This window comes from Suricata suricatta, chromosome X (assembly GCF_006229205.1).
Source record: "Suricata suricatta isolate VVHF042 chromosome X, meerkat_22Aug2017_6uvM2_HiC, whole genome shotgun sequence".
Taxonomy (NCBI): domain Eukaryota; kingdom Metazoa; phylum Chordata; class Mammalia; order Carnivora; family Herpestidae; genus Suricata; species Suricata suricatta.
Genome location: NC_043717.1, coordinates 10,881,638 through 10,893,026, shown reverse-complemented (window position 1 = coordinate 10,893,026; position 11,389 = coordinate 10,881,638). Strand labels below are relative to the sequence as shown.

At 44.9% G+C, this 11,389-nt stretch overlaps 1 protein-coding gene across 1 annotated transcript in view; it reads left to right on the top strand.

Moving 5' to 3' along the window:
• The window catches only part of VEGFD (vascular endothelial growth factor D), a 32,697-nt gene extending 30,685 nt beyond the window's left edge, over positions 1–2,012 (top strand). Inside the window, exons 6-7 of the mRNA XM_029930918.1 lie at positions 548–740; positions 1,326–2,012. Of these exons, the coding sequence (XP_029786778.1) occupies positions 548–740; positions 1,326–1,452 (320 nt within the window). The 3' untranslated portion in view covers positions 1,453–2,012. The remainder of the gene's footprint in view (positions 1–547; positions 741–1,325) is intronic.
• Positions 2,013–11,389: the final 9,377 nt, after the last annotated feature.

Here is an 11,389-nt window from a genome sequence, read left to right as displayed (position 1 = left end):
GGATGCAAAACTTGAGAGACTATTGAATGCTGAGAATGAACTGAGGGTTGACGGGGAAGAGGGAGGGGGGAAAAGAGGTGGTGGTGATGATGGAGGGCACTTAAGGGGAAGAGCACTGGGTGTTGTATGGAAAACAATTTGACAATAAAATATTATGGAAAAAGAATTAAAAAAATAAAAAAAATAAAAACTAGGAAGGACCAGACCCATAACTCTTAGATAGCCTAGGTTTCATGACTAATACTTTTTGTGAAAGTTTGCATTTTATAACAAGTCACCAACCTAAAGTTCTCTTTAAAAAGTACCAGTAAAGATATTTAGTGTATAACATCTTTATCACAAACTTCAGAGAACACATGAGTTCAGCATTTGTGTTATGAAATCAGATGTGAATCTCCTTCACCCTGGGAAAGGGTCAGGGGCAAACTTCTACAGGAACGGAGACTAGGAGAAGTTGTTTTGGAATAATGGGAAGTATACAGTCAACTTTGACGCCACGTTATCCGTGCTACAGCCATCCAACCACCACTTTTCTGTTTCTACTTAGACGCTCATTCCCAGGAAATGGCTCTCTGCGGGCCACACATGAAGTTTGATGAAGATCGTTGTGAGTGTGTGTGTAAAACCCCGTGTCCCAGACAGCTCATCCAGCACCCAGAAAACTGCAGTTGCATTGAGTGCAGAGAAAGCCTGGAGAGCTGCTGCAAGAAGCACAAGATATTTCACCCAGACACCTGCAGGTGAAAGGCACTTCACATTCACCTCTATTTCGGTCATTGACGTTTACTGTACATGCCATTTCGATTTGGTGAGATTCCTTCCAAGAGCGTGTTCTTCTAGTGCCCAAGCACCCCCAACTTTTTTTGATAGTAAAGCAGAGGTTTGGCAACTAAGGAAGAAGTGAGAGTATATAGAGTGATGATTGTGAAATCAGGAAAATCCTCCCTGTTATTGTTGGATTATGGATCTTAAGCAAAGAATCGACGAGATTTCAACAGTTACTTGGGCGTTGGATTTCAGATCGGCAGACTCTTGGGTTCAATCTCTCTCAATATATATCCACATATGTTGTTTTCTCTTCGAGGAAGGGGATGGCACTGGATGTATATAGCAAGAAATTCATTGATAAAGGACACTTACAGGCTGCCATCTGGGCTTTCATAGAGTTTGCATCCGTGTAGAATAAGCATTCAGGATTTTATACTGACATTTTAAATACAGATCTGGAAAATTTGCTCTGAGAACTTAATCAAATCAGAACAGAGTTATTCCTTTGGATCTAGTCCTTGATTCTGAATTCTCATGTTTATTTTCTTTTGCAACAGCTGTGAGGACAGATGCCCCTTTCACACCAGAACATGTGCAAATGGAAAACCAGCATGTGCAAAGCACTGCTGCTTTCCAAAGGAGAAGAGGGCTGCCCATGGGCTCCGCAGTCAAGAAATCCCTTGACTCTGCTTTTTCCCAAGTTCCCCATCCTTGACATTTTAAACGGCATGCTGCTTTGCCAAGTTGCTGTCACTGTTTTTTTTTTTTTCCCCCAGGTACTAGGAAAAAACACTCTGTTTTATCTGGTACCGCAGTGAATCCAGACGACCCTTCCATTACATGCCAGCTGGGTATCTCCTGGCCCACTTACAGATGGCTTCCCCCGAAGATACCCATGTGCGGCAAGGAATGGAAAGGACGGAACCTGTGTGACTTTTTTTTTTTTTGGTGAATGAGAAAGTTTTGATCTTCATAGAATCACAGGTGCCGAATGGTTGATTACTGAAAGCTGATGAGGCAATTTTTTTAGTCTCCAAGTCCTCCACTAATGCAAAGTCTCTTGTGAATTATTCTGCCTCTTTACTATGCAGATTTTGATTTGTCTGATCAGCACTGATTCTCTGATTACTGTCCAGCTTGTAGTTTCGAGGTTACTGAACTACTGTCTGTTGTTTCGTATTTAAGTGTGTTTAAAGAAAATAAATAAAAAAATTTAAAAAATATAGAAAATAAATAACCATTATTCAGGCCATAGAATTTTGTGTTATTTAAGATGGTACCACTCTAAGTTTTATGCCAAAGGGAAAACCACGTTTGTATTTTTTAAATGTATTTTCTGAAGTTTATTTATGTATTTATTTTGAGAGAAGGGAAGAGGGAGGGCGAGAGAGAGCGAGAGCGCACATGCAAGTACCAGAGGGACAGAGAGAGGGAGAGAGAATCCTAAGCAGGCTCCACGCTGTCAGTGCAGAGCCTGACATGGGACTCGAACCCATGAACCGTGAGATCATGACCTGAGCCAAAACCAAGAGTCGGACGCTTAACCAACTGAATCACCCAGGTGCCCCAAAAATGTGTTTTAAAGTGAGAAAGGAATTTAAAAGGGGTGGGAAGAGGGAAGACATGAACACAAAACTTGATGTCAGTTTGGGGCAGCCCAGGGAGTTGATCTCAGAAAGTTTAAGATTCTAAAGGAGGTTAAGCAAATGTAACCCAAGAATCAGCTTGAAATCTATCTCTCCTTTGAGATTCAGTGTAAATTAACTTGACCCACCTCTCGTGATGGACGAGAGCCCACTGAAAGCCCTTGACATCTTTGAGAGCTCGTGTCTTCTGGCCACTTCAAGTTCCAAGTCTGTGCAGTCATTCTCTGGTCATTGACAGCTCACTTCTCTTGGCCAACGGGTTCTGTTCTCTGACCCACGACCACCCAGGAAGGGAGCACAGGCCTTTCCCCCCTGCTTCTTCTCTAAAACACTCCCACAGATACTTTTCTGATGGCGTAGACTTTACTGAAAGTTTGGTAAAATGGAGGGAATTATATGGCATTAGCAGAATTAAGGCAGCATTAGAAGCATTACCTCTTTAGCAAATTACAAAGTTAATTAACAGATTAAGTTACTTAGCAAATAACTTAAAATTGGACGCCCTCCCCCAACATCTTACACAAATGGAAGGATAGATAGATCTACAATCTACTATGACACTTACCGAAGACTTTTGTAAATAGTTGTGTTCGTGCTTATCTCTCCATCACTGCGACCTCCTTGCCGTTAGAAATTGTTCTGATAACATTTGTGTGACCCGAGTTTCTCAGGCCAGACCGCGTTGAGGAAGATCATGGTAAACACAGCAAAACAGTTTTGATTCTCCTGATGCCACGTAGTAGAATCATTGGATCCTGACCCAAATCCCTGTCCTTCCTCTCTTGGTTCCTAAGCAGTTCCTGAATTCTCCTCTCCTTCACCCAGGTCCTCCGTGGCTTGTGAGCTCTGGGCCCCTGCTGTTTTCCTGGCTTTAGCTCTCAGTCCCTGCCCTGGGGACACCGCTGATCTGCCCCTGGCCTGGAACCAGTCCCCATTTTGCTGCCATTATCATCACTGTCATTTATTGGCGTTGGCCCAGTCGTTGCTCTCCTGTCGCTGTTCCTCTTAGCCCCGCTCTATGACCTTGATGCCAAACGGCCTTCTTCCTTCTGGATTCACAGTTTGATGCCCAGCCTTCTGAAAGGGCTTGCACGTAGTGCATTAGCATTCAACTCTGAGCTCTGTTCTTCATTCAGTTCCTCCCATGTTTTCCTCCTCTCTAGTTGTTGGTCAAACTCCCTTGAGAGCAAGGGTAGCAGGCAGCCCAAGGGACACCACACAAAAGAGTCATTTTGCTCATCTTTGGTAAAAAGTCTAAGTCCAAGGATGGGCTCTGTGACATCATGGAGCCTCAGTTTCCTCACCTACCATATGTGGGTGATAATCTCATCCCCTTGCTTGCTTTCGGAATTGCTAATGGCACTTGAATTGCCACACGTGAAAACCATTTGAAAACTACAAAGCAATATACAAATTAAAGGGATCATCTTGAAAGAGAAGCGTGGCTGTAAGCCAAGTTTTTTGGCTTCTACTGGATTCCTGGATCTTCCCTAACACCAGCTCAAAGCGTGTATTGTTTAGTGGCTCCGGCTTCCTAACTGCCATTTAGACGGAGATACTATAGACCGTTCTGGGCTAGGACAAACCATTTGCCATCTGCCTTTGCACTTCTAACCCTTCATAACTACCAAGAGATTTGCATTTGGATCCCCGAGGCTGTGTCTGAGCTGGGCTGGGGCTGGTCCTCAGGGCAGAGGTGGGAAACCTGACCCATTGCCTTATCAGGATGTACTGTGCATTGTACAGAGGCATTGTCATCCTGATAGCTTTGGAATGGGGGCTGAAAATTCTCAACTTGTTGCAAAATAAAAATATGTGAGAAGTCACAAGAGCTTAAAGCAAACACAGTAAATCCAGTGATGCATGCTGTCCCTGATTATCCAAGCCACCAGGCCGGAGAACAAATTAATATGGCAGCACAGATCACAAAGCTGTGACTAAAGAAAGCAGTGGTGGGAGCCCCTTTAGAGCTGGAAACAGATGAGACAGCATGATGGTCAGAGTTGGATGACATTGAAATACTGAGATGCTTGATAAAGGAGATGACATAAATCATCCATTTTAAGCCTTAAAAAAAAAAAGGTGAACCCCACCCGCTATGTGGGGCTCAAATTCATGACTCCGAGATCAAGAGTCACATGCCCTACTCACTGAGCCAGCCAGAGACCCCTATTTTAAGGCTTTTAAGGAAAGTAATTTGGTGAAAATTGTGATCTTCATGGATTTGGTCATTGGGTCAATGAAGAGCTAGACTTTGTCTAATCTACTCATAATCCTCAGTGTGAAAACAATGTCTTGCATTTAGTAGGTGCTTAATAAACAGTAATGTAATAAACCAACAAACAAATAAACAGTAGTGCATTGATTTTGTGACCAGTGAATGGGAACTCATCGCTGCTGGCTTTTGATCATTTAGTATCTTGCCTGAGCTTCTTCACAGCATAGCCATTGGCGATCAAGAGGAATGTTTCCAGTAGGACATTTCCTCAGAGCATAAGTATCTATTTTTATTTTTTTAAGTTTATTTATTTATTTTGAGAGAGAGAGAGATAGCATGAGTAGAAGAGGGGCAGAGAGAGAGGAAGAGAGAGAGAATCCAGCAGGCTCCACACTGTCCGTGCCCAGACCGATGCTTGGCTCGACCTCACGAAACCATGAGATCATGACCTGAGCCAAAACTGAGAGCTGGACGCCTAACCAACTGAGCCACCCAGGTGCCCCTATAAGCATTTATTAATTAAGCTTCTGTTGCCTCTCATTTACTGATGAGCCATTGGCCAAGCAAGTCACATGACCCAGCCCAGAGTCCATGTGGGAAGGGAGAAGTGTGAATGTTAGAAAGTGACTCATTGAACGCCACCAATGTAAGTCTCCGACACGCCTGGTTCCTGTCTCTAGCCACATGTGTAACGGTGAGTCCTTGTAATTCAACAAGAACTGAACCCAGTTTGTGTCTTCCTGCTTCCATAGACACAGTCCAGGACGTATGGTGGCTTTGGCCTGATGACCATTTTACATTTGGGTTCTGTTTCTAATATATGGAAATGTTTATGTTTTTTTTTTAAATCCGAGCTATAACATTTTGATTTTCTCATGTCTTTATTTTCCCATTTGAAGCAAAGTGAGGAGTGGATAGTCTCAAAATGTTAATGGAAAATATTTTTTTGGGACCGGAAGTCTGGCTCAACATCAACTCTATTTTCCTCAGTAAGATCCTCTACCAGGGTGCTCCAACCTTTACTGGAAATGCCACCTTCTCCTGTCTGAACCACGCCCCTCGCTTCCCCCGCAGAATTGCACAATGGTGTTCACTGGACAGTCAGCACCTGTCTCTCCACCTTGTTCAATTGTTCTTTAAATTTTTTTAAATGTTTATTTATTTTTGAGAGAAACAGAGGGTGAGCAGGGGAGGGGCAGAGAGAGAGGGGAACACAGAATCTGAAGCAGGCTCCAGGCTCTGAGCTGTCATCACAGAGCCCGACGCGGGGCTCGAACTCACTAACTATGAGATCATGACCTGAGCCAAAGTCTGACGCTTAACCAGCTGAGCCACCCAGGCACCCCTGTTCATATTGTTCTTGGAATGATCTTGCTCCCAACAGTTGCATGTGCACTTTTTACTTCAACACTAAATGTTCGCAGCTAGAAATATTCTTTCCCCCTGAACTCCTAGTATTCTTCTTGTATTTCTTTTTTTAATTTTTTATTTATTTTTAATACAGAGAGAGACAGAGCATGAGAGGGGGAGGGGCAGAGAGAGAAGGAGACACAGAACTGGAAGCAGGCTTCCAAGCTCTGAGCTAACTGTCAGCACAGAGCCTGATGCGGGGCTCGAACCCACGAACGTGAGATCTGACCTGAGCTGAAGCCGGAGGCTTAACCGACTGAGCCACCCAGGCGCCCCTTCTTGTATTTCTTTTACAGTGCTTATCACTTCCTACCTTTACTTGCAGGTATTTATATATGCCTTAACTCTGTCTGGTTCTTTGGGTGTAAAGTTGATGCCATCATTTCCCTGTCTGTGTCTTGTACATAGATATCAGGCCCTCAGCACAAACGTGCTGCCTTCCCACTCCAAATTATCCAAGGGAGCTTGGAACTGAATTTACAAAGAGGTGGATTTCAAGGGAAGGTGATACCCACATTTATTTTATACCTTCTCCATTTATAGGTCATCTTATACTGCAACTGGTACCGATTGCCCATTTTTACTAAGTGTAATCAGAATACACTGCATATACGTACTCCACTTAAAATTTAGTAGTTTCTTTAAAAGCATATCTTGATTCCATACATTTAGGCAGAATATCATAATTAGAATTATTCCCAGATTTATAGCTTAGTCCTGATGCTACAACTTTCCTTTGACTTTTAGAAAAGAACCTTAAATTCACACTGACTATAAATGGAGTCTCATACCCACATGAGTTTGTGAGCCTTGTGCAGAATTATGATTTATTTGCCTTTAATGCTCAGGGCCTAGGTCAGAGACTGGAGCGTGATGAATGAATTTCAATCTTTTCAGACTACCAGAACCTATACACTTCACTGGAGCAGCCTACAAGGTTTCTCAACCCTCTCCAGCTCCAACAGAATCAGCAACAGTGCGCTTTTATTAACTATTTATAAAGGTCAGCCTACTCTACAGTACTTAAAACACAAAGAACCTTTCAAGAAGGGTGGATTGCTTTTTACTATTGGCAAGAAGTATATAAAAGCTAGGAAGGATTTTAAAAAAACCTTTTCAAACATAGGGACTATGCTTAATATTCCTTGTATTCCCCACATAGCCTTCTACAGAGTAGGCACTCGGTAAACGTTTGATGACGACGGTAGGAAGTACTCTGTTTTGAAAAAAGATCACAACCCTTTGGAAGGAATATTGGCATCAGGATCTTAGCATTTCGAATGTGGATTGTGATTAGAACTATGGCGCTGGCAAACCGCAGGCTCAGTAAATGGGCTAATGCCCATTTATACTTTCCAGTCTCTCTATCCACTCCCTTTGTCTTAAAACCTATTCCAAAAATAAACGGGAGATCAAAGCAATGCTGTACCATCTGGTAGTGTTGGTGCTATCTGCGCAACCAACTGCACATTATTAAGCTTGAATAAATATCCTTGAACCTTCATCGTCGTTTTTCCCTGATGCTTCAATATCAACCCAGTGCAGGGTATCTATTCCTACTTGAGTTAAACAGCATTAGCTCATTAAAGTTAACTCATTAGTAACACTTCAAATCCTACAACCAAAATGCTCTTTGAGTTATATCATTGCAGTGTAATATTTATATGGTACACTCCATAAAATATTTTCAATACCTTTTATTGGGTATATGTGTTTGTACTCGGACTGCACCGGTAGAGGATAAAGAAATTCATTAATACAATTAGGACTTATTCCGTGTCTATGCATGGAAGAGCTGGGAAACTCCACGCTCCAAATGGCAGGGGTGCATGACCAGCAGACCATTTCCACCGATTCGGTAGCCTGGCCAAGCACCACCATAGCCAGTAGAACCAGTCTGAGTGGGAGTTGATACTGCAGGTAAGACCTCAGATGTTTTTTTTTCCTCCAGAGGGTAAGGTTGCCAGATAAAATACAAGATAGTTAAGTTTGAATTTCAGATAGACAACGAGGAGTTTTTTAGTCACCTCCCCAATATTTGGGTCATACTTGTTTAAAAATTACCTGAAATTCAAATCTTTATAAAACTTGATTTTATTGTACTCTTTACCTGTGTATCGTATTTGCTACATCGGGCAACCCTAGCAGGGTGGCTAAGAACAACACGGTTCTGCTGTGGCACAAATGAGAAACACAAGGCCAGCATGACCCCGGCTTCTGGTAGCCTTCTCATCCAAAAGTCTCTCCAATCCGAAGCCACTGAGAACCCGCTTCCAGAAAAGAGACGCTGTAACTAGGCAACCGAGAGGCTAGCCTACCAGACCTTTGCAAATTCGGGCTTAGAAGTCCGGTGCATCCTGGGAGTGAGTTTTCTAAGTTCAGCTTCGCTTCTAAAGGCCACCGGACTACAACTCCCAGCAGCCCTAAAGGCTCGCTGCGAGTCACGCTGGGATTTCCGACTTTACCCCGAGGAAGGCTCTTGGTCTGCTGCTTGTGTAAGAAGAGAGCAGGGCCGGTTTCTAGAGATCTGCGACACTAAGAATGCATCTGAAAGACCAAGCCGAGGATCACCACTTTGCAGACAGAGAAAGCAAGTTTCTCCGCACACCACGAAAACATGTGCTTCTGCGCGCTGACGTTACCTCGCGCGCTGAAGGGTGGGCCCCGGCGGCCCCGCACGTGACGCCAGCGCATCTCGGTGACTGGCTGCCTCGGGGGCGCGGCGCTCGGGCGCGGACGCCCGGGATTGGCGTCTCGGGGAAGCGGGGTGGGATTGTGGCTGCAGCCGCGGGAGGTCCGGACACAGGCGGCCATGGGACTCGCCGGTAAGTGCGCGTCTGGCCCTGCGCGGGCACTCTCGGCCGCTTCCGGATGGGACTGGGGTGCACCCGGGGGAGTGTGGCCGGCGATGCAGGGGGCGAAGCCGACGCGGCTTTGAGGCTCGGAAGTCGGGGCAGAGAGCCACCGGAGTCGAGTGGAGCTGCGGGTGCGCTGGGGCGGCCGTGCTGAAGCCGGTTCTGCCGAGATTGAGGCGGGCGGGGTGAAGGGCTCCGGGACCCCCAGCCTGAGACTCCTGCCCGTCGTCTGGCCATCTTCGTCCCTTCGGGCCTGGCGGGACTGTCCTTGACTCCAGCGGGGTTGCTGATTGAGCGGGGTCGTCCCTTCCTTGGCCCTGGCACTCCCCGGTGACCTCTCAGTGAGTGAAGCCGGGGTATGGCCAGGGGATGCGTTTGGAAGCCCGGTTGTCCGGACCCAAGCCCCGGTGGGATGTCCCTAAGGCTCCTTGGGAGGCTCTGCGGCTGTCTGTCCAGAAACTCGTTGGCCATGGATGGTTGCACATTTTATAGCCATCTCGTATTTGCCACTTATGTGGCTGGGTGGGGACCTTGGGCAGATCGCTCAACTTGTTTGGCTTCTCGTTAGGAAAGTAAGGGAGGTGCCTAGATCTCCAAGCCTGTCTTCGGCTTTAAAATCTGAGAATCTGTGATTGTGCGGTTTGATGCCAGAAAGATGTGAAAGATTCCAGAAAGCGTGATAACCCGCTGGAAGTAGGCAGACTCGCAGGTTCATGAGAGAACTTTGAGATGATTTCATTTGGTTCTTCACTCACTTTTTTTAATCACTCATCTTTTAAAATTGAATACACCTGGAGATTCAGGTTTAGGTGACAAACGACAGTAAGAAAATGTTACTGAAACCATATAAAAGTGCAAAACTGAACACTCCCAATATTTGGTGATCTTGAATCTTATTTAGTAAATTCAGGTCAACAAACACGGAGTATTTCTGAGAATATATTTAAAATATAGATGGATTTGTTGGCAAGAATAATTAGGACTTTGCACGGGCAGTTGATTTGCATTTCCTGGGTTCGCAGGTGAAATCAGGAACTCAGACCTTTAGAATGGCTTTCCCTTGTACAGTTGAGTTTCTGGAGGTGCGGAAATCTCCATTGCAAATCTGAGGGAGATTTTCACTAGCTTTCCAAAATACTCTTTAGCTTTAAAAGTAAGAATCTGTAATAGCAGTGAATATTGAGGGGGCGTTTTGCACTGATTAGGAACTAGGGGACTCCCTGAAGTCAGTATTTCCTACCTTAGGTTTAGAAAATGGCCCCAGATCCAACCCACCTCTAATTGAGCAGTTATCTTGAGACCCCAAACCAAAGAGAGGGACACTCGTGGAAGAAAGGCTTACATAATTGAAAGAAAGTTTGAGAAAACAAAAGGAGAGGCGCCTGGGTGGCTCAGTCGGTTAAGCATCCGACTTCGGCTCAGGGCATGATCTCACGGTTCGTGGGTTCGAGCCCCGCGTCGAGCTCTGTGCTGACAGCTCGGAGCCTGGAGCCTGCTTCCGATTCTGTGTCTCCCTCTCTCTCTGCCCTTCCCCCGCTCACACTCATAAAGACATAAAAAAAAAAAAAAAAAAAACGAAAACGAAAGGAGCCCTTTATCACCATCCTTGAACATGGAAGGGGGAAATCTAGCTAGATGTCTGTGACGTGTCCTGTAGGCAGATATTGAAAAAGCCACTGTCAAAAAGATAGTTCTGGCTCCAGGTCTATTTTAGTATAAACCACAAAGTGAATAGCAGAATTGTCTGAGATTAGTTCAAGCAGTGGCTAAGTTCTAGAGCAGGGTTGGCAAACTGTAAAGAGCCATATAATTATTGGAATGCACTGGTTTGTTAGCATAGCAATCCTTATATACAATAATGTAACAAATGTTTACTTATGTATCTATTTATCTTGAGAGTGAGAATACAAGTGAGGGGGGCGGGCAGAGAAAGAGGAGGGAGAGAATCCCAAGCAGGCTGCACACTGTCAGCCAGAGCCTGACACGGGCCCGGGGCTCGACCCCACCAGCTGTGAGATCATGACTTAAGCCAAAATCTAGAGTTGGATGCATAACTGACTGCACCACCCAGGAGCCCCCAAACTTATTTTTTAAAATTGTGTCTAGGAGTGTTTTTTTTTTTTTTAACGCTTATTTATTTTGGGAGAGAGAGAGAGAGAGAGACACCTAGCACAAGCAGGGAGGGGCAGAGAGCTTGGGAGACACAGAATCTGAAACAGGCTCCAGCTCCAAGCTGTCAGCACGGAGCCCGACGCGGGGCTCGAACCCACGAACCGTGAGATCATGACCTAGACCGAAGTCAGAGGCTCAACCGACTGAGCCACCCAGATGCCCCCGTGTAGGAGTGTTTCTAAAGAAAAATTAAAATACGAGGACATTGGAGAATCTCGTTTTGTTGTATGGCAGATAGTAAATGCTAAGCAAGTAAATGTCAGACGAGTCATGTCATTATATGCTTTTGTTTTATTTCTAGGGGAAAGCTGGCAAATTTA